General features: G+C 38.6%; 1 protein-coding gene across 37 annotated transcripts in view; it reads left to right on the top strand.

The window, feature by feature from the left end:
• The window catches only part of EXOC2 (exocyst complex component 2), a 212,947-nt gene that overhangs the window by 52,515 nt on the left and 133,528 nt on the right, over positions 1-26,904 (top strand). For 33 of the 37 annotated variants that reach the window (XM_070583938.1, XM_070583949.1, XM_070583937.1 and 30 more), the window contains 5 exons: positions 2,975-3,135; positions 7,402-7,578; positions 9,454-9,580; positions 21,399-21,512; positions 23,016-23,140. In XM_070583938.1, coding sequence (XP_070440039.1) covers positions 3,018-3,135; positions 7,402-7,578; positions 9,454-9,580; positions 21,399-21,512; positions 23,016-23,140 — 661 coding nt within the window. In that variant the 5' untranslated portion in view covers positions 2,975-3,017. Of the gene's footprint in view, positions 1-1,278; positions 1,400-1,527; positions 2,182-2,974; positions 3,136-7,401; positions 7,579-9,453; positions 9,581-21,398; positions 21,513-23,015; positions 23,141-26,904 lie in introns of those variants that run through there. The other 4 variants (XM_070583948.1, XM_070583936.1, XM_070583947.1 and 1 more) reach the window with 3 other exon arrangements.

Here is a 26,904-nt window from a genome sequence, read left to right as displayed (position 1 = left end):
CATTCCTGCATTAATAGGGTGATACAAATCTTGCTTCTTTTGAAAGTTTCAAGAGCTCTTATTCTTGGATTGATTCCTTTTCATGGCATCCTGTTCTTTTAGGGATAAAAATTTTCTCCCTCTGCAGATATTGATTTGGGATCAAAGTCTGCAATACTTTTGGAGTTTTTTTTTTCTTTTGTTAACTGCTGTGTTAGTTTGCTAGGGCTCACATAACAAAGTCTGATAGACTGGGTGGCTGAAACAACAGAAATGTATTTTCTCATGATTCTGGGGGCTGGAAGTTGAAGATCAAGGTGTTGGTGGGGTTGCTTCCTTCTGAGGCCTCTTTCCTGGGCTTGCAGATGGCCGTCTCCTCCCTGTGTGCTCATGTGGTTGTCCCTCTGTGTGTCTGGGTCCTGATCTCTTCTTACAGCAACGCCAGTCATGTTGGACGAGGGCACCCATATGACCTCATTTTACCTTAATCACCTCTTTAAAGGCCTGATCTCTCAATACATGCTGAGGTTCCGGGGGTTAGGACTGCAACGTGACTTGTTTGAGGGCACACAGTTCAGCCCATATCACCTGCATTATCTATTTTTTCTGGATCTTTTAGTTTATCTGACTTCTATCTCTTTCTCACATATTTTCCTTGACCATCTTATAGCCTCTAGCTGTCGTCGTGTTTTTTAGAGTGAGGCTGTGAATAGCTGATTAGTCTGTGTATGGGCAGAGTTTGTAAGTGGCTTCTCTGTTAAGTGATGTGACTGCAAGTTGCTCTTCCTTTTTTGGGGAGTGATACCAAGCAATGGGCTGCTCTGCTCACTGTGATCTGAGCCAGTTAATCACAACAGAGGTAGAGATCGAGACAGGAAGTTTAATTAGATTAGCCAGCTAATCGGAAGATGGGTGACTAATGTCTCAAAAACTCATCTTCCAGGATTACAGAATCTTGAGGCAGTTATATAGGGAAAATGGGTAGTGAGGAGGGGTCCAGGGATGTTGGTCTCTAGTCATGATGGGCTCCAGGCATCACATTGTTTCATTCTTCCATCAACTATGATGGATACCTTGTAGGTATGTTTCCTGCCTGTGGTCAGCCTATTCCTGGAAAGAAACTCATAGAACAAAGTTTCAATTTATCAAGCTATTGGGGAGTACATATGTGAGCAGAGGCCATAAATCAGGACAGCATGTAAATTTTTTAGAGTACATGCAGAGCAACAAGTAGTCACACGAAGGAGGGGCTGGGGCCATTTAGCATAACAAGATGGCCTCACTTATGCTCACTTACAGGAGGATTGATACCAGACCTCTTAATCGCAAGTTCCTGTGTCTGACGTGCAGTAAGCCAAACAATGAGACATCGGTGCTTGGAGGTAGAGAAAGATTTGTTCGAATTGGCCAAAATGAGAAGGTGGGAGCCTGGGTTCTTTCAGATACATCTTAACAAGAGAAGAAAGGAGGGGGTTTTGTAGAGCTAAGGGGCTTGGCAGGAGGACTTTTAGAGAAACAAAGGGGTAATCTGTGTTTCTTTCACTCCAGATAAGCCCTTGGGCAGTCTGACTTCTGGGGTCAGTGGCAGCTGGGGGCTGGTTATGTGGTGATCCTTGAAGCCATTCTCTTCTGTAAAACAAGCTGATAAATCCTGTGACCTTTGAGTTACCCCTCAGGTTAAACAGAAAAACAGCAAATTGACAAGATTAACTTTTTTTCGTGACAAGGTAATCTTACTGAATATTTACAGTAACCTTCAGGTACCAGCTTCAGAACCTTCCATGTCAGGATCTTTGGTTCTTTTTTTCCTGGGGCTCTTCAGTTTCTCCAGAGAGTGAGGTTCTAGTTATCCAGACAGGGTGGAATTGGGCAGGAACAGTCTGCACAACCTGCTGACAATGGTGTGAGAGCAGGGAGGGGACCGGCCTGAGGAAGTCCACTGTTTGCTGTGCAGGTTGACAGTCCCCTCTGCTGTGCCTGTTGTTCCTGAGTCCTGGTTTCTTCTCTTTGGTTTCTTCAGAGACTATGCCTCTGATCTCCTACCTGACTGCAGGCTGAAGGCAGGGGCCGGGGCATCTAACTTCTCACTATAGAAAGATAGAGATAATCAGCGAGTTCTCCTTGTTGTGCTCTGAACCTCACCTTCATCTTCTGGGGCATCTGCAGCCTTGAGCACTTGAGGTGTTCCACAGGGGCTTGTTGGTGAGGTTTTGTATTATTTGTTGGTGTCTTTTATATGCTGCGTAGTGTGCTTCGCTAGGATTATCCTACGTAATCTTAATTGTAACCTTATGAAAGGTTCTATTATTAGCTCCATTTTACGTATATGAAAACAGAGGTTTAGAACAGCATGAGTAAATTGGAACACCAGGACTTGAACTCAGGTGTATTTGACCTTAGAAGCTGCACTTTTAGCAACTTTGCTATATTTAGAACAGTTAGCAAATTCACACTTCTGCCTGTATGTCTGTCTGCATTCTAGGTTTTGTAACAATGTCAATATATTTATTTGAGCACAGTAAAAAAGAGTTCTTATTACTAAGTATAATGCAAAAATGAAGTGAAATTCAGTACATCGGTAGGAATATAAATGCACTTTAATTTTTATGAATATAATGAATCAGAATATCTTCCTTAAACAACTTTCAGAGTAGAAGAGTTTTTAGTGTGTATTTGGGATTTGGCAGGCGTAGGCATGGAGCTAAATGGTGACATTAGGCTCTATCTGTCATGATATTGAAAGTTCTAGAACCAAGGGCTTAGTTTTCTGTTACTGTTATGATATTTCTCTTGCAGAACTAACTAAAGTGTCCTTAGTAAACTGAATGTTCAGTAGATGTTGGCAGAGAGGCTAAATCACAGCTAAAAAAATCAAAACTGTGTGTTTAAGAATACTTTTTATATTTTGGTACTGAATGTCTAGCATTCTTGTATTTTTAGTCAATGCTAATCTCAGTTGGCACTAATCCTTTTTTTTTCCTTTCTCTTTTAACAGATTACTTCTGTAACTACATCTCCAGTTTGCTTAACAAAGCACAATGTCTCGATCACGACAGCCCCCTCTTGTGACAGGCATCTCTCCAAATGAAGGAATACCATGGACAAAGGTCACAATTAGAGGAGAAAACCTGGGCACTGGCCCAACTGACCTCATAGGTAAGGGCGAGGACTATGCTATGTGTCCATGGTAAACTCATTTTTATGTTGGGCAACTGAGGTAAGATATATTATTTTGAGATCGTGAAGGTGATAGAAAAACAACATTGTGGTCTATACAGAATGATCTGAATAAAAATGAAAGAATTATTTGTTTTTCTGATTTTTCTGTTAAAGTCATTCTTTTATCTTGTCTGTGTTGTCTTTCATCAAAGCCTTCAGAAAGTTTCCTGGCCTGAGAGTTGCTTCCATTTCCTAAGCTTTGTTTTCTCCTGCTCGGGTTGCCAAAACAGCCTCATAGCTATTCTTGCTCTCTTTAGTTTTCCCTCTCTATACAACTGTCTGCATCCTTTCTCAATGCTCTGAATTATGTCTCTTTTGTGCTCTATTGCTCTTCCCATCAAATCTGAACTCCATGTGCTGGTGATGTCAGTACCACTTGGCTCTCACTGCCCTCCACCCAGAGAGATTGTCTGTTCTGACCAGGTGTGTATCCTCGCCATGACCTACGGATCTGTTCGTTTCCTTTTCTCTGCCATGTCGATGCTCCATCATGGTTGAGAATACCACCATTGATCTGAAATACCAGGAGTCTCTGCCTGCCAAGGATTGAGATTTACAACCAAAAAAATCTCTTCAAAATAATTCCCATCCATGTTAATCTGTCTTTTTATTTAGTTTTTTAGGCTCCATATGTTTTTGTCTTAAGCTCGAGGACGTGAATGATAGAGAACTATGCTTCCTGTTGGCACTGCATAAATATTTTAATGTGGTGGTTGGCATAGTGTGTTTCCCACCTTCCAGGCATGGAGGTCCCTTATTGCTGGCTTATGTGAGCATGCCTCTCACTCCTGGCTTATCTTAATCTCCTCTAAACCTGAAAACAAATGCTCTGGTCTGCTAGGGTCTCAGTCTCTAAAGAGAGAGCCTAATCTTTTTTTTTTTTAAAATACAAATGAGTGTCCGGAATAGCCAGGGTAGAGAGCAAATTATAATCTAATTGTATGGTGAGTTAGGATTATTTTTCTGTGAATTCTATATGAGGTTATACAGATGCTTTCAGAACGAGGAAGGCAGAGACTCCAGTATATGCTGCTGAATATATGTTCTGAGTCCCCACATAAGTTTATCTGGATTCAGACATTCTGTTGACTCATTTCTTAATCTCTGAGGGACCCTTTGGTACCGTCCTGGAGAGCATGAGTTGACACTTGTTTTTCCTGCATTGTAGCTGCTGGTTGACAGATGGGCCTTTGGCCATCCAGAAAACCCTTTGAAAAGAGAGTCAAGAAGTCTCAGCACTAAGTTTCATAACCAAGTTTTGTACTTTCCAACTAATTGTTTTCGCCAGTGTTATTTAAATATGTCTCAGGTTATATTGTTTTCTCTAGCTATATGTTTTGTTTCTTCAATAAATATAACTTAAGTTAATTGTTTTTATGAAGATAGTTTCATCTAATCCCATGTCTTCTTTTTTGACATAGCTCATTCCAGATTTTTCTTTATCCAGAGTGGAAAAATCCCCAGAATGCTGGAAATAGACCATACAGATGGAAGTTGTGTCCCAAATTTTAACTGGCAGACATTGTGAGCTCTGAAACATGACAGTTACTAATCTGTGTAAATTTTAATCTTGCTGTAGCTTCAGGCAGTGCTATTCTTATTCGACTAAGTGTATATTACTCTTATAAACCTTGCTAGTTCAGCTTTCAACCTGCCTATGTATTGCCAAGAAACCATTTTTTAAAAAAGCAAACTTAACCTACTAAGTAATTTAAGTGTTTTTAACTCAGATAATGTCTACACTGCCAAGTAAAATACTATAAAAACAGTTTATTTGACATTCTACAAGTTACTTAAGAAAAGAAGATGTTATTTTATTTCATGAAGCAGATTATTTAGCTTTCGGTAACTTAGCAAAAATGTGCTTAAGAAATGGGTCTTAGGATTGTATTTAATTTTCATGACATTGAAAATCATCCTTTTGAATCTATGTTTAAAATTAGATGGTGATTATTAATTTTTTTTAGTTAAAATGCAGAGCAGATATTAAGTCAGAGGAGTCTTGATAGTACGTATGCTAGATGGATAAACTGTTGTTCTAGGTAGCTTTTTTCCAACTTGTACCTTCACTGATACCCTTCAAGTTGACTCATCTGAATGTGTTTTTAAGACTTAATGTCTGTATATCTGAAATCTGCTCCATTCCTTAGTTTCAGTCAAAGATAGATCTCCAGCAGGGAACTTGTGTTAGGAATGATTTTACATTAAGCCCTGACGTAAATGAGGAGTTATTCTCCTTTCTGAAGTGAGTTAATGTTTAAAATCACAAGAATCTTTTTGATATTATAAAATTTAAAAATATTAAGTTATGTATTGACCTAGAGTCTTATCAAAATATCCACCATCTATAATTAAACAGTTTATAAACGAAAACGTTTCCCATTCATTTTGTTGCTGTATGTGTGCCTAAAAATTATTGGCGCAAACGTGCGTTGAAGTGTTTGCCAGCACTTCTCTTGGGGACAGAGAGGAGTTACAGGGTGCTTTCAGTTGCTTAAATTGTTTAAATTTTTCATGATAAAAATTGATGTCAGGAAAATATATCAAAGACAAAATTATTTTTTAAAATAATTTTGAATTATGAATATATTTAAAAATGTGTAAATGTCATTACACATTTAAAAAAACCAACAGAAAAGTTAGTCCTAAAGGAACCTTTAAGTGCTGTTGTTGGAAAAACAAAAATCCATATGTGAATGAATAATAGATGTCTTAGGGAAATCTCTAAAATTCATTATTTCAATAGATGTAAATATGTCTTTAAAATGTACGTAGTTGTTTTTCTTTCCTTATGGTTAATATAATGTTCTTACTAAATGGTGCTTTAAGTGGTAACAAAAGATGACTTGAATCTCTCCCTACATTTTTTCGTCCAAATTTGACATTAGTTGAGATGTTCCTGGTATCTGGAAAAAATTGCAATTGGCAAACTTGACTGCCGAGCAGTGTAAAATGTTAGTGAGAAAAGAAAATGTGAAGTGTCTGCGTCTTTGCCGTGTACACTCTGATTTATTTTCTCCATGAATATTTATTATATGGGTCTCTGTTTTTGTGGAAGTGGGAAATAGAAAGGAAATAAGCGAGTAGACTAGCTGGCACTAGCGTGTCCACGTGGTGGTGTGTTCTGCCTGACTCATGCCCTCCTCACTGCAGGCTTTCAGTGCCTCCCTGTTTGCTTCCTGCCTACATTGTGATTTACATGGCATTGAGCCGGAGGTGCCAGGCAGGAGTTGACCTTTTGGGAGCTGACGTCGCAGTTTTCTATGAGAGCAGAACGTAGTATAGTGACAGTATCATTAGGGAACCCTAGGGCAGCATGAACTGCCATTCTAGGACTGATATGCAGATAGAAAAATGTAATAGTCATCCAGTAATGCTGAGAACATTTACCAGACTCCAGGCTATGCTGAAAATAAAGCATAAAGCATCTAATTTAGTTCATTCTGTAATACCACGTATGATTGAACACTAGTAAAAGTACTTGCTGATTATTTTCAGGAAGATGGATGAATATATTTTTAGGGAGTGATATATACATTTATTAATATACTTCAGAATCTGATATCAATAACTTACACTTTTAATAATAGCAGTAATTCCCCTTCTAACACCTATGAGAGCAATGTAAGATTCTCATAGTCTAAGTAATCTGGAATGCCTACACATAATTATTATGGTCATCATTTTCTGATCCCATTGATGTTTGAAGAAACTTAAATATAATCTAAAAGAAGTCTTAAATATTAGAGAAAAAACAGAATAGATAAAAATCTATAGAGACAGCAGTATATTTGCAAATAATATTGGGTGTACTCCGTAATAGAAATAACAAACTACTGAACAAGGAAATGTTATTTCTAGATTTATTTTTCAGTTCATTAAAACGGCCTGGTATTACTAACAGGAGAAGAATTGTCTTTTCATGTAATAGACATGTCTAAGTCGTATGATTGCTTTGTGTCCCTCCTCCCACCCCGCCTAGGAAGATTCACCTGAGCTAACAGCTGTGTCAGTCTTCTCTATTTTGTATGTGGGTCGCTGCCTCAGCCTGGCTGCCAATGAATGGTGTAGGGCTGTGCCCGGGAGCTGAACCCAGGACGCTGCAGTGGAGGGTGCCAAACTTAACTGCTAGGCCACGGGGCTGGGCGCCCCCCCTTCTCATTGTTCTTTTGAACTTTGTTACATGCATGCTTTTATTTGCAGGTTTGACAATTTGTGGACATAATTGCCTCCTGACGGCAGAATGGATGTCACCAAGTAAAATAGTATGTCGAGTGGGACAAGCCAAAAATGACAAAGGAGACATTATTGTCACAACCAAGTCAGGTGGCAAAGGAACCTCAACAGTCTCTTTCAAGCTCCTCAAACCTGAAAAAATAGGTATCGTCTTTCATGACTTTATTCTAAAGAAGAAAATAAAAATAGTTTGTCTTTTAAAATTTAAAGCTGATAGATTAGTATAAAATTTACCTCCTCTCGTATCTCATTAACTTAGAGTCAGTTCATGTTTATTTGGACAGGAATAGGATATTGGTTAAATCTACATTACTGTTCAAAAGGCAGTTTCCTGATCACAGTCTGTGAAACTAAGGGTGATGATCAGGAGAGAACTGTCACTCTGAATTCTTTACAAAGTCTGCTCATTTAACATTTGGATATGCCAATTTTAGTTCCTTGATCTTGAATACAATAATTGCATTTCTTTCTTTTATACAGTTACGATTTAAGGTGACACATCCTCCCAATTTGGCCAAATTAACAGCAATATTATGTAAATAATGCTCTCTTTTTCTTTGTTTTCCCCATCCCTTGAGGCCTGTGTGCAATGTTGCTAGTCTGGTGTACCTTTAGCCCTCCAAACTAGAAAGAACCGCTCTTTGTACCCCATAGCACTTTGTGTGTTGCTTTTTTATGCACTTAACACTTGCCTCCATATTAGGCATAGTTAAGAAGTTGGGCTGAGGAGCCCGACTCTGGATGCTGATCTGTGCTCCAGCACTCCTAGCGGTGGTACTTCGGTGCTTAGTTTCTTCGTGGGTAAAAGTGGAATAATAGTGTTACACACCCCACAGGGGTAAATGCGTTAGGACATGCATGTGAAGTGCTCACACAAAGTAAGTGCTCCATAAGTTAATAATTTTTAATTATTATTTTCGTAGCTATTTCTGTGCATGGCCACCTCCCCTACTAAAATGTCAGGTTCATCTTTGTGGTCCTGTCATTTCTTGCTCAAGGTCAATACTTGATAAATGTTTGTATGATGTAGGAATATGACAGGCATAACTAAACCCAGGCTGTACTTTTCTCCTATATAGAAAAGTAAATAATTTAGCTTAAATTAAATTTAAGACATTTTGACAGAATCCAGCATCATCTTCCATCACGTTTATACAGTAGATAGAGAAAACTTATTTGAAAGCCCTGAAAGAGGATGCAGCACAGTGTGGGCTCAATGAAGGCTTATGGAACTGAGCTCTGGAGGATGTGCACTTGAGCGTCTCCTCTGGCAGAGTCTCCTGTTGCATCCTGGCGGAACTGAGGGTGCTGGTGGAATTAGTGGGTTCACAAAGGGTCCCACAGCTAGAAGGTGCCTGGGATCAAATACTTCAGTGAAGACTTCCCAACCCCTCCTCTCTGTGTGCTGGTGCTTTGCCCATTTCTGCGCAGCCCATGTCTGGAGGTGGTAAGTGGTCTTCCTGTGCCAAGGTAGATGGCAAAGAGCTTGGTCCCGTAAAAGAGGGTACTGTTTCAGAGATTGTGTTGTTCACAGGATCCTCCCAGTCGTTCTTTTGAATATCCTAGTTTGCATAAGCCATGCATTACTTGGAAGTTGTCTGATTCCTTTATAGAAGGATTGATTTCTTTATATAAGGATTTCTTTATATAACTATATAAAATATATATATTTTGTTGAATTTACCAAACTAATTGTACTGTTTATTATTTGTAAAATACATTTGTTTTAGCGGAACGTTTTCTCAGAGGCTTAATTTGTCTTCTGTCTTGAATAATGTACAATGAAAGTGAACCAAGAAGTGTTGTTCTTGCCTTTTTATAGATTCTTAGTGTTTTTAATCAAGCCACCAGCCATTAAAAAAACAAAATAAAACTCAGCTTTTGTGCCCTCAAATCTCTTAAAAATTGCCTTAGTGTGCATTTCATATTAGGTCTTTAAAAAGTAAAGGAGTTTGGCGAGACTTAGAAAGTCGTGGGGGAGTCTCTGTCTTACTAAGGATGTTCTTCTCATTTGGGTAGGTATTCTGGATCAGTCTGCTGTGTGGGTTGATGAAATGAATTATTATGACATGCGTACTGACAGGAATAAAGGAATTCCTCCCTTGTCCCTACGTCCTTCTAACCCCCTCGGCATTGAGATTGAAAAGTGAGTACTGTCTTGCCTTCAGTTTTCTTTATTTTTAGTTGCTGGAAAGTTTTATATATTTAGAGTGAAGAGAGTCAAACTCCAGAAACATCCAGGGAAGCATAATTGAAGACTCAATTGTTGAGAGACAAGTGTTGTTTCCAAAGCCCGGTCGGCTTTGCCGGGAGTGAACTTTCCAATTAGTTAAAACTTTTGGCAAAAAATGCTTACCTCTTTAGTCCTCTTAGTTTACACCTGGTGAAGAAGAAAAGTGTCTTGAAATTTTTAGTAACTAGTACTTTTAGTGATATGAGAATAAATACGTTATTTGGAGTTGGTAAGTTTAAATTTTTAGATGGTACTTGAAATCAAAGTAGAATTTTCCGTTTGCTTGATATTTTTGGGAAATGTTTTAGAATAATTAGATCCAGTGTAGTCTCTCCTTTTGTTTGTAACCCCGACCTATAATTGATTCTTACTCCAGACTTATTTATTTTACCAGAATTGTGGTAGGTAAATAATATCTTTCAAGATGTCTTTAACCAAACCTAGAATTTTCTTTTCTCACTGCCTAGTATAATGTTTTAGTAACTTTTATAATTAGTACCTTTAACCTTACATCTTACTTAAACAATTCATCTAACACATTAATTATGTCTAATTTATTTTCTGACCTTAGTGATTCTGCTTATGAAGTTATATAATGAATGAGTCTCCATAAGCACTTACTGAAGGTGACAAATTAGTTCTGTTAATACTTTGACCGGAGCTTTGTTTTGGGTTTTTCTAGGGATGGAGAAAGTTCTCCACTAATCTTTATGTATTTAGCTGTCAAGCCTACACTTGAAGACCATTAGTAGTTCAGATAAGTAAGCTTCCTTGTCACCTACTAGAGTTTACCCCCGGCTGAGAGGGAGGAGCGTTTGTCTTGGGAAGTTGTCATGTGTTGAAAAGGTCCTGGAGCTTTCCAGCAGCTTTCAGTGAGCCTGGACTGTCCTCGGTCATGTCTTTGAAACTTTTTGGCAGTATGGGTCTTTCTGGAGCTGTTTTGAGGATTTCAGTCCTGTGTAAATTAAGAGTTTAAGGATCAAGAAAGTCTAGAAAAGCATGGTAATTGCTAGATATTTATTTGAGCCCAGTGTTAAGCATGAATAGACTTCGCAGTTGAGAGTGAACTGGCTGCAGTCCTCTCTAAAGCCACCTTCTTTCCAAAGCCGTTTACAACGGAAGTGCAGAGCAGGAGGGCCCTTTCGATCGCTCTTTCCTAAGGAAGATACCTATTTTGTACGTGGGCACAGGAGTGTAGGGATATTGGACAAATTTTGTTTGAGCCTTGGACAAGACAATTGGATGTCTACTATCATAAAATGGATTTCCTTAATTTTTACTTTGGTGTATGACCCACCTCTTATTTAGTCGCTTTACCTTCTCATGTCCTCTCATCTTGCGATTGTCTTTATCATTCCTGTTTATTGCTGCTACCCACAAAAAGGTTTGGCTTCAACTCTCTGTAAAAGCAGTTTTCCTTAGTACCTTTGCCGATAATCCTTTTGTAACGTTGTTAACAGCAGCCAGGAATAATAGCACTGAAAGTGCTTGGCTCTTTAAAAATTTTCCTTTCTTTCTTCTCTGAGAGGTGGTCTAATTTAGTCTGGAGCCAAACTCTCGCAGTTTGAATCAGAGCTCTACCACTTACTGGCTGTGTGACTTTGAGAGAGTTATCTGAGTTCCCTTTGCCTCAGTTTCCTGAGGTGCAGCATGGAGTGCCGTGTCACAGTGAGGTTGTGAGGACTCGGTGACGCGCTGAGAACAGTGCGTTAGAATAATGTCTCGCTGGTCGCAAGTGCTGTAGATGTTGGCCGTTATCACTAGGGTTCTTTGCTCTTTTTGCATATGTACTATTCGTTGCTCCGACACTTAGGAAAAGAATCTCTTTTAATGACTATTAAGATTTCAGAGTACTAGTGTTAAAATCTTAAAATAGTTATTAAGTACATTAATTCAAGAAGTGCTTCAAGGCTGATAAAATCAACAATAATATTTCTTTCCAGCTGTTCCTTAAGTTTCAGTAATAATTTGTTCAGCCCTGGGATATTTAAAGGATAGTTTTGAAAAGGTAAAATCATGACTCTTAGGCAAATATAAAATGAACATGTCAGAGCTTTTATTTAATTCATTAATTAATGGGGAAACCAATCAAATGTTAAAACCAGTTCAAAGGGAATTCCAGAGGACAGATGTAATAGGCAATGAGAAATGCTAAAAGATGCAGAATTGGCCACTTCAGCTGTGGTAATCAGGTGCATCTTCACCCGACAGGTATTTGTATGGCCAGGGATCCACCATCAGTCCTGCACACACGTAGTTCTGTTTCTGTAACAGATTGGACAGTGGAGACGAAGAAAGGCACAGATCCCCGCAGAATCCAAGAGCCCTGGGAGGCCCTCCACGCCCTGACAGGCTGTCCCGTCATCTTTTTGCCCATTTAAAGTCTTTTGCAATTTTTCTGGTCAAAAGAAAGAGAGGATAGAGATACTAAGAAGCAAGAAAATGAAAGGTGAAAGTAGGAATAGGTATAGAAACAAGAAAAGAGAATGTTTTTGGCCAGAAAAATGCTTTTCCAGGTTCCTTTTAATTTTTTTAAAGATACTGTCAGGCAAACTGCATTAATTTTATTGAATTCTTTAATCTCAGATAGAGAAGACTTATTTTAAAAAAAGAGAAAAAAGGAAAGGGAAAGGCGAAAATATTAAATGTTAAAGTGTTAAATATAAAATGTTAAAATATTGGTTTAGGTTTTATTTCCCTGATTCACTTAATATTTTTTATGTAGAAGCTTTGGTCTCCATAGAGAATGGTATTACATTCAGGTTAGAGTCCCTAAGAGTGTTTCCTTAGTATCTGTCTTTTATTTCTGTTTATTAATGTCATTTGGGGATTTCTTTTATAATTAAAAGGCTGGAGAGGACCTATTTTTAATTTTTAAAAAAATGTCATTGGAGAAGGAATAACAGAGTTTTAACATTATTTGCTTGTTGAAATATATTAAATGAGAAGGTTTGAGGAATTAGGACTACTTGTTATAAAATACTCTCCTGTGGTCCTGATGAATTATCAGATTAAAGTAGTAAGGTCGCCTTTGGAAGATGAATCAGCTCCTGGTAATTGCAATGAATGTTTATGGAAATTCTCTTCAGCTGACAGATGTACAGTGTGGAACAATGAGGGGTCCTGGTGTTGTGGTGTGGTGGTGTTCATCTGAATATGGAAAGCAAGTGAGAGTAACAGTGTAGTTTTCTTGTGGTTCTTCGGTGTGAGTCCGAGTTTAATAAATATTTTATTGATGTACCCAGCATGCATGCTGTCGTCTTTCAGTCCACAAGTTTAACTACTGGCATTTATTGGCCTCCTTCGACTGCTAACATCCTTCATATTACTAAATTTTTAACTAATGTTTTGCACACCTGGTGCCTTGATACTTATAAAAGTGTTACTAATTGCTCAGACAAAAATAACTTCACTTTGAACTGAGACTAGGATTTTCTTATAAAAAGTCTGTATTTCTGATTTATTATACCTAATGTCACAAATAGAAGTGTTCTTTGCACAGCTTAAATTGTAATGGAGACAAACTATTTAAACTGAAAAAGAAGGTAAAAACAGATTTATATTGAGTAAAAGTCTTCGCTAGGTTTTATATCTTAAAAGTAATATTTGCCTAACATAAGAATATTTATAAATAATGTTTTTGGAGGTAGTACATACATCAGAGTGAGGACATAGAAGTGGAGCTTTGAACCTATTTTTATATGATGTACAACTTTTTTGGTGGAATTATTGCCTGGGAATGGCTATCTGGAGTAGTCAGTGGATGCGCCACTCAAGCTTGTTTTGTTTCCACGTGGGTTTTATGGGCGATGCAAGTTGGAGTTTCTTCTCATCAGTTTAGCTCTCCAATAGAAAGAAAAGCTGACCAATTTTCTCGCTGCATTTAGAAAACAAGGAAAGGTGGCAAAGTAATGCTTAGTATGAGTGTAGAGGAGAAGAGCCTTGGATAAATTTACCTTTTAGAAATTTTATAAAAACAGATTTGTGGGCTGTGATATAGTGCCTAAGTCCAGAAACTGTTTCAGACCAAAAAAAGAAAACAACAGCAGCACACAAACAACCAAAAACAGGCTCATAATATTTAATACAGCAAAGTGAAAACAAAGGTGCTAAAACTTGAAGCTAAAAGAAGTGAATGTAATATATACATCCTCGACAGAACTACGTAAGCCTGCTTTGACTGTCAGCTCCCTGCCTTGCCTCTTTCTCTCTCCAAATCAGGAAACGTGTGCTCCTCAATGCAGACAGCAGCACAGCTGTAGCCGGCCCGCACTCTGGGTGGGGCGATTAGAATTTTCCTCAAAATGACTTGTGTTGTTTTGCTCGCTCACAGGTCATTCCTGCAGGTCGTTCTCATACTTGAAAGTGAATGCTGATGTGTTACAAACACTCCTGTTAATTTTATATCTGACCGCTCAGTTTATAGACCTGGATCTTCCTATGTGTGGGCTAACCCTCTTCAGATGATTTAAATCTGAGTTCACACTGCCATCTAATGGAAGGCATATATTTTAGGGGTGGCAAGAGTTGTCAGCTGCTGAACTGTTTTGACTCCTTAGTGCGAGTGTTTCATGCGTTGACTAGCTGAGTGTGTGTTGCCTTCATTTTCTAGCTCCATGCTAGTAGATTTAAAGTGTAGGTTTAGTTTGGATTACTCAGCTAAACTAATTGCCTTTCTTTTGCTGACTTGTTAAGCCATGGCTATGCCTGGTATGTTAAACCTTCAAATCCAGTTACTGTGAGCAAACATTTAGGCTTTATCTCCATTCTTCCTTACTTTCGTTGACAGTGCTTCTTCCTTTCCTAACACTGTTATTAAGACCTTTAGCAATTTCCTGCATTGTAAATCAACTTCACTCTCCCCCTATGTTTCTCTCTTTCTAGATTTGTAGTTGTGGTTTTATTTTGTACTGGAGATTCTCTGCTGCTTTATTTGACAATGCAAGTACCGGGTTCAAATCTTGACTATTTATGTGCAACCTCTTTGAGGCTATTTCCTAACTATAATATGGGAATATTTAACCCACTGTGTTATGAGAATCAAATAAAATGGTACTTATCAAAATAGTCTGTAAAACATAAAGAACTGTGTAAAGAATAAAAATAACAGTGAATAACGTTTTTGAGCATTTATTGTGTGTCAGAAACTGCCAAGCCTTCCACATGCACTATCTACTTTAATCCTCAAAACATTTGTAAGAGGAAGATATTATGATCCCATTTTCCTCATGAATAAATGGAACTGTAGAGAGATTGAATAACTTCCAAGGTTGTGCGGACACATCTAGCCGACTTCAAGGTTGAGCCAGAGCCGAGGCTCCTGACCCCGGCTCTTACTGTTGCCTGCCATTATGCGCACTCATGGGTCACCTCTGCTTTTCAGGTCTGTTCCCTGTAGAGCATCATTGCTTCTTGGCATTGTCATTCACTGTCTGTTTTTTCCAGGTCTTCTATTTCACCATCATTTTGAAGTGTTTCTGTAAAAGATTAGTATATTTAGACATATATTTTGGAATAGAATATTGACTCAGGATGCCTTCAGCTGTAAGTAACAGAACATGAAGATTAATTTTGGCTTAAACAAAAATGATATTTATTTTCTCATAATGTATGAAGTCCAGAGATGGTGGACTCTATGATTGATTGAGTCAGTGACTCAGCAATGTCACCAAGATGTAAGGAACCTGTATTTGCTGTCCTGCTGCCCTTAGCATAACACTGATTTCCTTCATAATTACAAAATGGTTTAGCAATTTCTGGTGTTGAAACAACAATATAATATAATATAATATTACTGAAACAATAATAATACACAATAAATAATAAAATGCAATAATGTCTAGAGGCAAAAAGACACTATCTCTTCTTGATTCTCCTTAAAAGTGTGGCGACCTTTCCCAGAAATGCTCCAGCACATCTTTACTTTGACATCATTTGTCACAACAAGATCAGTCAATAAATAGCAAGGAGCATATGATAAGCGTGATGGGCTTAGGGTGATTGATATGTACTCAGGGAAGGTGGCGGTCCCAGGCTGTGTGGGATATGATAAGCGTGATGGGCTGGGGTGATTGACATTTCCTCAGGGAAGGTGGTGGTCCCAGGCCGCATGCGCTTGTTTTGTCTGAGACGGTGGAGAATGAATGTTGGGTCACTGACCAACAGTGGACTTAATTATGTGATTTGGGGCAAATTGTTTCATATCTCTGTGTTAGAATTTTGTCATCTTTAATGTAGTTTCTATCTTATCTTGTAAGTCTGATTCCTAGTGTAGGTCTCAATACTCTTCTTCCAATTTAAGTAGATACAGTAAGAATGGCAAAAGAGTTTTAATGTCTTCAAGTAAGAAATTACTGTAAAATAAACTCAGTCTTAGGGGTGATGATTTGGGTACTAGGAGATAGTATTTTGATCAAGAGATCCAATACTTTTCAAACTCTGCCTGACCCATTTAGGTGCCTGAAGGAGCTAAATGTAAGAGGAAAATAGTACATAAGAAGTGAGATACTAGGAAGTGGATTAATGCTTCACACTCAGAGTAGATCTCTCTGGTGGGAGCACATGGCCTATCCAAGATGCCGAAGGCCCCTCGTCACCACTCACACTGATGCCAGACTCAGAGCCAGGATCTTCTCCCCTCCTCCTCCCATCCGTGCCCTCATCCAGGGGGTCAGGGTGCAGAGCCTGCGGCCGCGTGCTGTGCGTGTGCTTCTCTTTATTGCCCGGAGACTCCGCTGCTAGTGCGTGTGGCCCCAGCTGTGTTCTGGAACCAGCTAGGCCGGTCCTGTCCCCTCTTGAGGAGGTGGGAGGTAGGGGGACCTCCTGAGGTAGGGGAGTTTCTCATAGCTCGTCTCCTAGAGCCCTCACTAGACATCAGGCCTTTATCTTGTGATAAAACAGATCTATTTATATTTATAAAAATAACAATTTAGTACATCGTAAATGGGATGTTACTGAAGTTTAAGAACCAGATGAATTTTAAATGTGAGAAGTTCTAGATAGTTGTAGGTTTGCATCTTTCAGTATCACCAGTTGAAGCATTTTAACTATTTAGGATATAACTGTTTCTATAATGTGCCATGTATATCCAGGTTTTTTCCTACGTGTTTCTCAGCTTCATTGAGGTATAATTGACAAATTCGTAAAATATTTAAAGTCTGCATCTTGGTGATTTGATGTATGTATACATTGTGAAAGGATTCCCACCATCTAGTGTAACTAACACATCCATCACTTCACATATTTATCTTGCTTTTGGTCAGGACATTTAATTTCTGCTCTCGTAGCAAATTTCAAATATATAAAACAGTGTTATCAACTGTAGCCACCGTGTTATCCCTTAGCTCCTCAGAACCTGTCATCTTACAGCTGAAAGTCTGTGCCCTTTACCAGCCTGTCCCCATGTCCCCCTCCAGGCCCTGGCAGCCAGTTTTCTAATCTCTGTTTCTGAGTTTGACTTTTTCTTTGTATTCCACATGTTTTTGCAAATCTGATAAGGGGTTTATATCCCAAATATATAAAGAATACATACAGCTCAATAGCAGGAGGAAAAAAAAAAAGAAAAGGAAAAAAACAGCAAACCAATCCAATTAAAAAATGGGCAGAAGGGGCAAGCCCCATGGCGTAGTGGTTAAGTTCAGTGTGCTCTGTTTTGGCAGTCCAGGTTTGTGGGTTTGGATCCTGGACATGGACCTACACTACTCGTCAGTCTGTTATGCTGTGCTGGCATCCCACATAAGATTGGCACAGATGTTAGCCCAAGGCCAATCTTCCCCAGCAAAAAAAAAGAAGAAGAAGAAGAAAGAAAGAAGGAAGGAAAAAAAATTTAAAAGTAAAAATTGGGCAGAGGAACAGAATAGATGTTTTTCTAAAGAAGACATACAAATGGCTAAGAGGTACATGAAAAGGTGGTTAAAATCATTAATCTTCAGGGAAATGCAAATCAAAAGCACAATGAGATATCATCTCACACTTGTTAGAATGGCTATTATCAAAAAAACAAGAGATAACAAGTGCTAGCAAGGATGTGGAGAACAGGGAACCCTGTACACTGTTGATGAGAATGTAAATTGGTGCGGCCACTGTGGAAAACAGTATAGTGGTTTCTCAAAAAATTAAAAATAGGACTACCATCTGATCCAGCAATCCCACTTCCGGGTGTATATCCAAAGGAAACGAAATCAGGACACTGAAGAGCTTTCTGCACTCCCATGTTTATTGCAGCATTATTCACTGTAACCGAGTGACGGAAACAACCTAAATGTTCAACAGGTGAAGGGATAAAGAAGATGTGGTATATATACAATGGAATATTGTTCAGTCACGAGAAAGAAGGACATCCTACTATCTGCAACAACGTGGATGGACCTTGATCTTGTTATGCCAGACAGGGAAAGACAAATACAGTTTTGTTTTTATGTTTTTTGTTTTAATTTTTGTGAAGAAGATTGGCCCTGAGCTAACGTCTGTGCCAGTCTTGAGCTATTTTGTATGTGGGATGCTGCCCCAGCATGGCTTGATGAGTGGTGTGTAAGTCCGCACCTGGGATCCAAACCTGCGACCCATGGGCTACCTAAGTGGAGTGCATGAATCCAACGATTATGCCGCTGGGCTGCCCTGTTTTTTTGAAGTAAATATTGTTGGGTGTGATTTAACCGTCAGACCTATGGGGACTGTAGTCTTAACCATTTCTCGATGGCAGATGACTGCTGTATTTCTGAGTGTTGTGTCTGCATTTTATACTTTTTTGCTTTACGTGTTCTCATTGTGTCGTGCCCCCGTTTTTGATAGTGTCATTCTTAACACCAGCCACCCCTCTTCACATTCTGCTTCGATGATGGGCAGGGAACCACCCAGCCAAAATAAAACTACAGTCCATTCTGCTGCTTTTTTGTCAGCTGTGTCTTTAATCTGTGAGTTTCGAACTGCTTCCTGCTAAATGAGGATTTCACATAGTTGAATAATTTGTAAAGACTGTTAATAGTAGGAATTTAGTTGTCATGAGGTGATTCTGTAGTACTTTTTGATTCTGTTAAGATTACTTAACTTTCTGAGCCAGTGAAGTGTTAGGTCTGCATAGAATGCCAGTGTAAGTATCGTTTAGAAGTAAGTTTGACAGAAAAGTGGTGGTTATGCCACCATGCTCTTCTCCCTCACACTGATGACAGATCCCACTAATCCATCCTGCTGTTCTTTCAACTTAGAGACGCCCATGTGGTCCTTGCCACAGCACTTGAGATAGATACAGCCCACCAGTTAAGACAGAACTACGAGTGTAGCCTCTGCATATCAGAGGGAAGTGTTCCCGTTACTTAGCAGGGCTCAGCCTGAATCTTCACTCAGTCATTACACTCCCCAGGAGTTCTAACTCGGAGGCATGATGTACAAATAGGTAAAACGAGAAAAACTTCCAAAGGTAACAGGATTTTGTTACTAAGTAAAGTATTACGCCAGCATGAAGGATGCAAACCAAAATAAGCTTCTAAAAATGCAGAGTTCAGCTCCCTCTCCAAGACTGTGTCTGGTGAAAATGACCAGTGAGCTTATGGTTCACCACCGCCCCCCCAAGAAGATTCAGACTGTAATCTTTTAACTTTGGAAGCCAGTGAGGAAAGATGTAAGGTCAACTTAGTCTTTGAGTTAGTAACACTGAGCTAATGCCAGGTTGCTGTCCATGACTTACTGAAGTGTCATCTCCTCTTGGTGTGTGTTACTGCATTGTCGAGCAGGGCTTCCTCTCCCCCTGATTAAAAAAGGAAACTTCACAGTGGGAAAGGTAAGTATAAGGGAGGGTAAAGTGGGGCTCTTCCTCTCTCGACTGAGGTACTGACACAATAGATGTTGGATTCCAGATTGAAGTGCAGGGTTTACAGAGGAAATCATGGAGAAGTGATCTTGCTCTTTGCATCGCTTGCCCTTTAGAAAGCATGAAGGGATGAAGAGAGAGCCACTGGAGAAGGGGAGGATTCATGAGATTTCTTTGGCGACAGCTGTGCTGGCTGTGGAGGATGGTGTGGAGGATGTGTGCCCTTCTTCACTCAGGCCTGGTGGGTGCGGCTTCCAGGGGCCCCCAGGTAAAAGTGTTCCCTGGGTCTGTGAGACAGAGGCCCTGGCGCTGAGGGCACTCGAGCAGTGCAGGTGGATAGGAGAGCTGTCCCCCTTGGGGAGGGTGTTTCCTGGGACCAGGTGAGCACCTCACTGAAGAGAGCGGCTTCCAGGCCATTGTAAATTGGGCCTACGGGGATTGGTCACCTGTAAGTCGAGGGGCTCCAACAGGGAGTGCTTTTGGGTGAAGATGGAGTATGGATCTTGGACAAGGCTGCCTGCTTTCTGAATCGAGGTTGTGTTTGTAATAATGTGGCGTCAAGACTCTCTCAGATAAGAGTGAATAGAGGTCATTGGAGGGGCCGGCCCGGTGGTGCAGTGGTTAAGTTTGCACGTTGTGCTTCAGCGGCCCGGGGTTTGCTGGTTCGGATCCTGGGTGCGGACATGGCACCGCTTGTCAAGCCATGCTGTGGTAGGCGTCCCACATATAAAGTAGAGGAAGATGGGCACGGATGTTAGCTCAGGGCCAGTCTTCCTCAGCAAAAAGAGGAGGATTAGCAGCAGATGTTCGCTCAGGGCTAATCTCCCTCAAAAAAAAAAACGTCATTGGACCTTCCCACGTTTTCTTCCAGGGTAGGAATAATTTCCTCCATTGAATAAATTTTAAAGAGACACTGGGCTATAACATAATGTTGTGTCCTGTCTATACCCTGTGAGTTGGGCTTATCTAGTGGGGGTGGGGAACATGTTTCACTCAGAGGGGACAGCAAGATCAAAGGAATGAAGTAAAAACAAACATGATGTGCACAGGAAAATATGATCCCTTTGAAGTTGCTGAAGCTTCAGGTTTGAGGATTAGAGTGGCAGAAATGAGTCCTGAGAGAAGCAGGTTCGGATCATGGAGAGATGTGGCTACCGAACTTCGACTTCATCCTGCATAGATGCAGGGTCTCGAGGACAGGCTGCTAGCTCATAGGCTTTGTTGGGCAGGGTCTACCATGTTACTTTTGCTCTCAGACACAACTGTCTGACCTCCAGCCTGGAGGCTGACCTATAGTGGATATTTAATTAGTATTTGAACAAATAAATAAATATATTGATCCAGAAGTTGACTTTGAAAATAATGGCAAGAAAGTGAGCTGCATGAGTATATTGCCTGTTATCATAAGCTTTTCTTAAAATTATTCTAGACATGGACTGTAATATAAGTACTGTGTACTTAGATCTAATTTTATCAGGCATTATCATTAGGCATTAGTATGTGTTAAAACAAATTTCATATAGGTCTTTAACAAAAAGCATTTTAGCAAACTGGTTTAATGCTTTAAAATTTTAGTGTATGCAAATTTTGATTTTTATCATTGAGTGTGGAATGATTTTATGTTTGGATAGATTTCATAAAGATTCAACTCAGCCTCTTCGAATCTTATATTCTTTTATTGATGTAATTTCTGTATTTTAACTAATTTCCTGTTGTATATATCCCATCAAAGTTTCTATGATAGGAAATCAGCTGAAGTGTAGGAAATATATTTTTACACACACACAAACATAGGCTCCATAATGTATGATGTATAATTGTGATGGTTTTTATTCATATTTATTACACAAGGTACTCTGGGATGTCTGTTACGTCTTTGTAGTAATAGCACCTGAGATATATTTTAAACCTTTTTTTCTCTCTCAGAAGTAAATTTCCCCAGAAGGACTTAGAAATGCTGTTTCCTGGAATGAGTGCTGATTTTACAAGTGAGAATTTTTCGGCTTCCTGGTATCTCATAGAGAACCACTCAACCACCAGGTTAGTGGATGCTAGACAGTTGACTGTGAGCAGTTTTCCTCGGATGCGGCTCATAGGATCACACAGTGACATGGGTTTTAGATCTGGCTCTGCTACTGAGGAGCCCTTTCACTTTGGTGAGCTCAGGAACATGTCAGGGTGTCTATTTCCTTATTTATAGAATGGGGTTACTAGAGGAGCCTTGTTTCCTAGTATCATCTTGTTTCTATATATTTCATTATTTGTGCAACCCATTAAAACTTTGTGGAGTCTCAGCTGGGTATCTAAACTGATGCATCTGAATGTGACCTCTTCCTGTTCAGATAACAAAACTTTCATGTCCTGGTGTACAATAGGGAACACACCTCATTCCCCGACCATAGAGCAAAGAAGATGAGTTGGTTTATCATTTTGCAAAGACTTGGCTTAAAATTAGCCAAAAAATAGGTGGGGTCAAATGTACAAATTAAACTACTCCTTTTTGTTTGCTAATAACGTAGTACTCTCTCTACAAGAGCAGGTTTGTAACTTTTTTGCAAAACTGGTTTAAAACGATTACACTTAGTAAAACTGTTTGAATAAGTGAATGGTTTATCACTTAAAATTTATATTCTTGAAAAATCAACTTTGTTGGAATGTACTTTGGGAGAAATTCTTCCTTTGCCTATTAGGATAAAAACCATTACTAGAAAACATGAGGAAAAGTTGGTATATACATAGAGTGACTTTGGCCTGATAAATTTTTAAAGCAGATGTCTGAAATCTTTCATTGTAGAAGATGGTTCTGATTTCCCATTAGGGATGTGCTTCTTCTATTTACTGTAAGTCTGAATTGATTGATCTCTGTTTCTGTGTAGGGCTTTCACGGCACTCAAGAATATATTTGAAGTTTTATAGCCAAATTTTCTTAGCTCAAATGGAAAGAAACCTTCTGCGATACAGAGGCTTACCTATTTTTTCTCTGCTTGAGTTGTGGAGATAAAATATGGTGGTCTTTTTAGTTATTTAAATTGTGCATTGATCGCCAGTTTTCTGTAATTTCTCTGCTGATGACAGAGGACTGGCACTGCTGTAGTGAGGACGGCAGTGTGCCTGGCTTCATCCAGAAGGCAGAAGCGAACATGCAGAGGATCCTGCCGTAGGTAGCGGGCACACCTGCATGAGCCGGGTCTTCCCACCAGGGAGACGATATTCAGAACTCCTTACCTGGCAAATCATAATAGATATGTATCGGTTATAAAATTATCTACATATTTATTTACGTTTTAGTGATCTGATGTGTTTGGAATGACCATTTGAGGGCTACAAAACTCTTTTATAGCTGCTGTAATTTTGGCGTGCATAATAAGTAAAAGGTTTAGATCTAGGTAAGAATTGGAAAGCTTTTTGTTCTTATCTGGTTACATATTACATCAATTCTATCTTTCTTAACATAGGCTTCAGTATTTTACACTTAATGCATTATCTTATTTCTCTTTTGCTTGTTAGGAGTCTCAAACTTTTGGTTTCTTTCTTTCACTTTAGTTTTGAACAGCTCAAAACGGCAGTCACCAACCTGAAGAGACAGGCTAGTAAGAAGAGCGAAGGCAGCCTGGCGTATGTGAAAGGGGGTCTTAGTACTTTCTTTGAAGCACAGGATGCCCTCTCAGGTAAGGCAACCCTCAGAGCCATCTGCTGCGACCTCCACGAGGAAACCTGACACTGGGCTTGTGCAGTGTTTACAGGGTGCGACATTCGGTCTGTATTTATAAAAGTAGGGATCTAAAATATGCCATAAATACTTGTTGCAGACTAGGCTGGAATCTCTTTGAAGGCTTGGCACTTTAAGTATTTGTCTTGGAGCTTTTGTTGACCCAGCGTACGTGTGTGAAATAGGAGACTGCTGTGCCTCTCCACGATGCCCAGTCTCCAGGGCCAGTGAGAAATTAAATCCCAATGGGTAAAATTCTACAATTTTTAAAATCATTTTACAGCCATCGATATATTACAAGTGACTGTTTCTTTAAATGTGACCCATTGCGTGTTTGTTTTGGAGAGCACAGATAAAAGGTATCATTCTTTTTAGCCAGCGCCTCACTATGCCTATACACAATAGTTAGCTGTGCACCATCCACGTCATCATCTTTATTTGCGAGAGAATTGTATTAAATAGAAATAGCTTTAGACATTTCAGGGAAAGATATTGGGTAGGTTCTTTTCTAAAACTATCTTTAATTAATAGAAATCAAATTATTGTTTATCTAGTAAAATATATTAATAAAAGTTACCCAATTCTTTTTAAAAACAGACACTTGTAAAAAAGTACCTGAATAGATAAGTACCTATAACTCTACCTGTAGACTAAGAGGCAATCCCTTCTTGAATTCAGAAAGACTTAATTTTTTTTTGTAAATTTGTATTCTTAAAATATAGACATTCTTTTATTATTTTTAAAACCCTTCTCCTCCTGGGTATTATGCATTGTTGACTTCTGGCAAATTAACTATGCATCTGATACAGGTCTTTCCTTGTGGGTAGAAATTAGGTTTTTGGAGTAAAATATGAATGCCTAAGAGGGAACAGAGGAGTTCTTTGTTCTTTGATAAATACTCTGTGCCTTGTATTGTTTGGTATGCTTTCATTTTTGATGGTGTGCTTTCCTTTCTTTTTTTGTGCATATTGATATTCTCTCTAAATTATCAGTGTTGTTACTATGTCAGCAATAGAAACCTGAGCATATATGAACAGAGGTTAGTTTTAGCAAGTAGAATTAAGTTATTAATATAGCTAGCACTATGCAAATGCTAATTAGCCATATGTGATTAGCTTAGCAGTTCTCATAAATTATTGTAATTAAAATTATTTCACTTACCAAAAAAATCTTTGACTCCCCCCCTTTTTTTTAACTTGTATTTGTATACACATGTATATTGGTATTTGTTTATTTATGGTTTTACTTCTTTAAATGGCTTTTTGGCAGATTTCAGGAAGTTTTATTTGGTACATTAAATTTATGTAGTCGCATTTATTAGACATTTGCCCTAGAAGTATACTGATAACTTAAAGTTTAACACAGATAATGCTGACCAACTTCTGATAAGCAAGTGACTCCATGGCATATAGAAAATTATTTTAATAGTAAATTTGAAAATTTTAGGCAAGCACATATATCTGACTTTTCTATTCTTTGATGTAAATGAAATACGTATTATAAAAAATATTAAACAGATAAATAATAAGCAAGAACTACCTGTAATCCCGTTGTAGAGAGAATCACATTAACATTTTGATGTGTTTCCTTTTGGTCTTTTTTTTCTTAGCTTATATGAGCACATATTGCAAAATTGGAATTACCTTGCATATAATGTTGCATGTGTTAGAAACCTCTTTTATTCTTTCAGTTGCTCCTCTGAGTAATTATTTTAGTATACTATGGCATTTGATTTATTAGTAGCTCTTCAGAAACTTTTCCAACTATAATCTTGAGTAAAATTGACCGGTAGTTTTTTAAAATGCTTTTTGGTCAGGTTTTGATGTTAATATTATACAGAATTATATGAACCTATACGTGTATATGTGTGTACTGTGAAATGGGTTATGTAGATTAGGAGTTATATGTTGGAAATTTGAAACAGTAATACATTGAAAGAGCTAATAAATTGTCTACTCAGGTAATTTGTTTTACTTTTCTATTATGAAAAATTTCAAACATGCTAAACATGGAGAGAATAGTGCAGTCACCCACAGCTCCCTGTTGCTTAGATTGAACAGTTATGAATATTTTTCCACACTTGCGTCATGAGTGTCTTTGAGGTTGGTTGGTGTTTAGCTGGTCTCAAGCAGCATGACATTTCTCTCCCTGTACTCAGTAAGAGTCCCCCAAATAAGGACATTTACCCACATAATCCCAATACCATTGTCACAGCTAAAGAAGTTGCAGGAATTCTTCAGTGTCATCCAATTCCTAGTTCATAGTCAAATTTCCCCAAGTACCCTCCAACTTTCTTTTTTATAGTTGGTTTGTCCAAATCAAGATCCAAATAAGGTCTAGGCATTTCATTTGTTTTTTAAATCTCTTAAACTTCTTTTGAACTAGAATAATTCCCTCACCTTTCTACCCTGTCTTTTGTTTTTTTTCATGCTAGTGATTTGTTGAAGAAATGAGGCTATTTGTCCTAAAGGACAGCCCATCCTCTGGATTTGATTGATTACTTCCTCATGGTGTCATTTAACTCATTTTACTCCCTATTATATTGCTTCAAGTTATCTAATTGGATGCTGGATAAGATTCAGTTTCAACATTTTTGGCCACACGTGGTACTGTGTGCTTCCTATTTTATCACATCAAGAGCTGTAGTGTCTGCTCATTCCTCCTGTAGAGCTGCTATGACGGGTCACTGGGTTCAAGTGGGATGGGCGCTGGCAGTTGCACGCTTCTGAACTTTCTACTTTGTGTGTTTTGTTTATTTTGGTTTGGTTTTTCCCTGAAGTTTTCTATTTCATCAACATTTTCATGTTACTTAGTATTGCATTATAATTTTTAAATCATTTAAAATTCATGTTATGGGCCCATGTTATTATTAATTCAGTTAATTTGTAATTTACTTCCTTTATTTACATTGATTTGTTAGTGATGCTTTTATGTGTTTTTAAAATTTGAAATTTTAATTTTCCTCTTTGATTTAGTAATTTGTAGTGGACTTTTGATTTTTTTAAGTTAGTGTCTAGTCTTAAAGTATTATGAAAATAAAATGTGTTTAATACATATCAATTGTCTGTAACTGTGCCAAAGATAAAATTGGGAGGGGTCATGTTTGATACATTATAGCCTGAATAGTTACTTTATTTAAATCTAGGTTATTTATAATAAACATACCTGGTAAATCTCCCTCTTTATTTTGATTCTGTCAGTTTTTCTTTGTGTGTAAAACATGTTTACTTTGTAACTTTTGGTGGCGTGCACTCTCTTGATATTAATGTTATATGATAATGTAATAATAATAACTGCAAAATTTGAGGCAGGACCACCCACAGGTTGATATTTGCTAGAAGGGCTCATAGAACTCACTGAAAGCTGTTTACTGATGGTTTTGGTTTATTACAGTGAAAAGACATAGATTAAAATCAGCCAAGGGAAAAGATGCATGGGGCAGGGCCCAGGAAAGTTCCAGTCGTGGAGCTGCCAGTTGTCTTCTTGCAGTGGAGTCATGGACACCACCGATTTTCCTGGTAACGATGTGAGACAGTGTGCACGGAGTCATTCAGCCAAGGATTCTTATCCAAGCCTTGATGTCCAGAGTTTTTATTGAGGCTCTGTCACGTGGATGTAGTTGACTGCCCCAGTGGCTGACCTCCATCTCCAGTCCCTCTGGAGGTCGAGCTGATGCCCTCACTGTAAATCGCATTGTTAGAGTCTCTGGTGAGCCAAGGCCCA

Source organism: Equus przewalskii, chromosome 19 (genome assembly GCF_037783145.1).
Source record: "Equus przewalskii isolate Varuska chromosome 19, EquPr2, whole genome shotgun sequence".
NCBI classification, from domain to species: domain Eukaryota; kingdom Metazoa; phylum Chordata; class Mammalia; order Perissodactyla; family Equidae; genus Equus; species Equus przewalskii.
The sequence above is the reverse complement of the archived record's forward strand: the minus strand, read 5'-3'. Positions and strand labels throughout refer to the sequence as shown.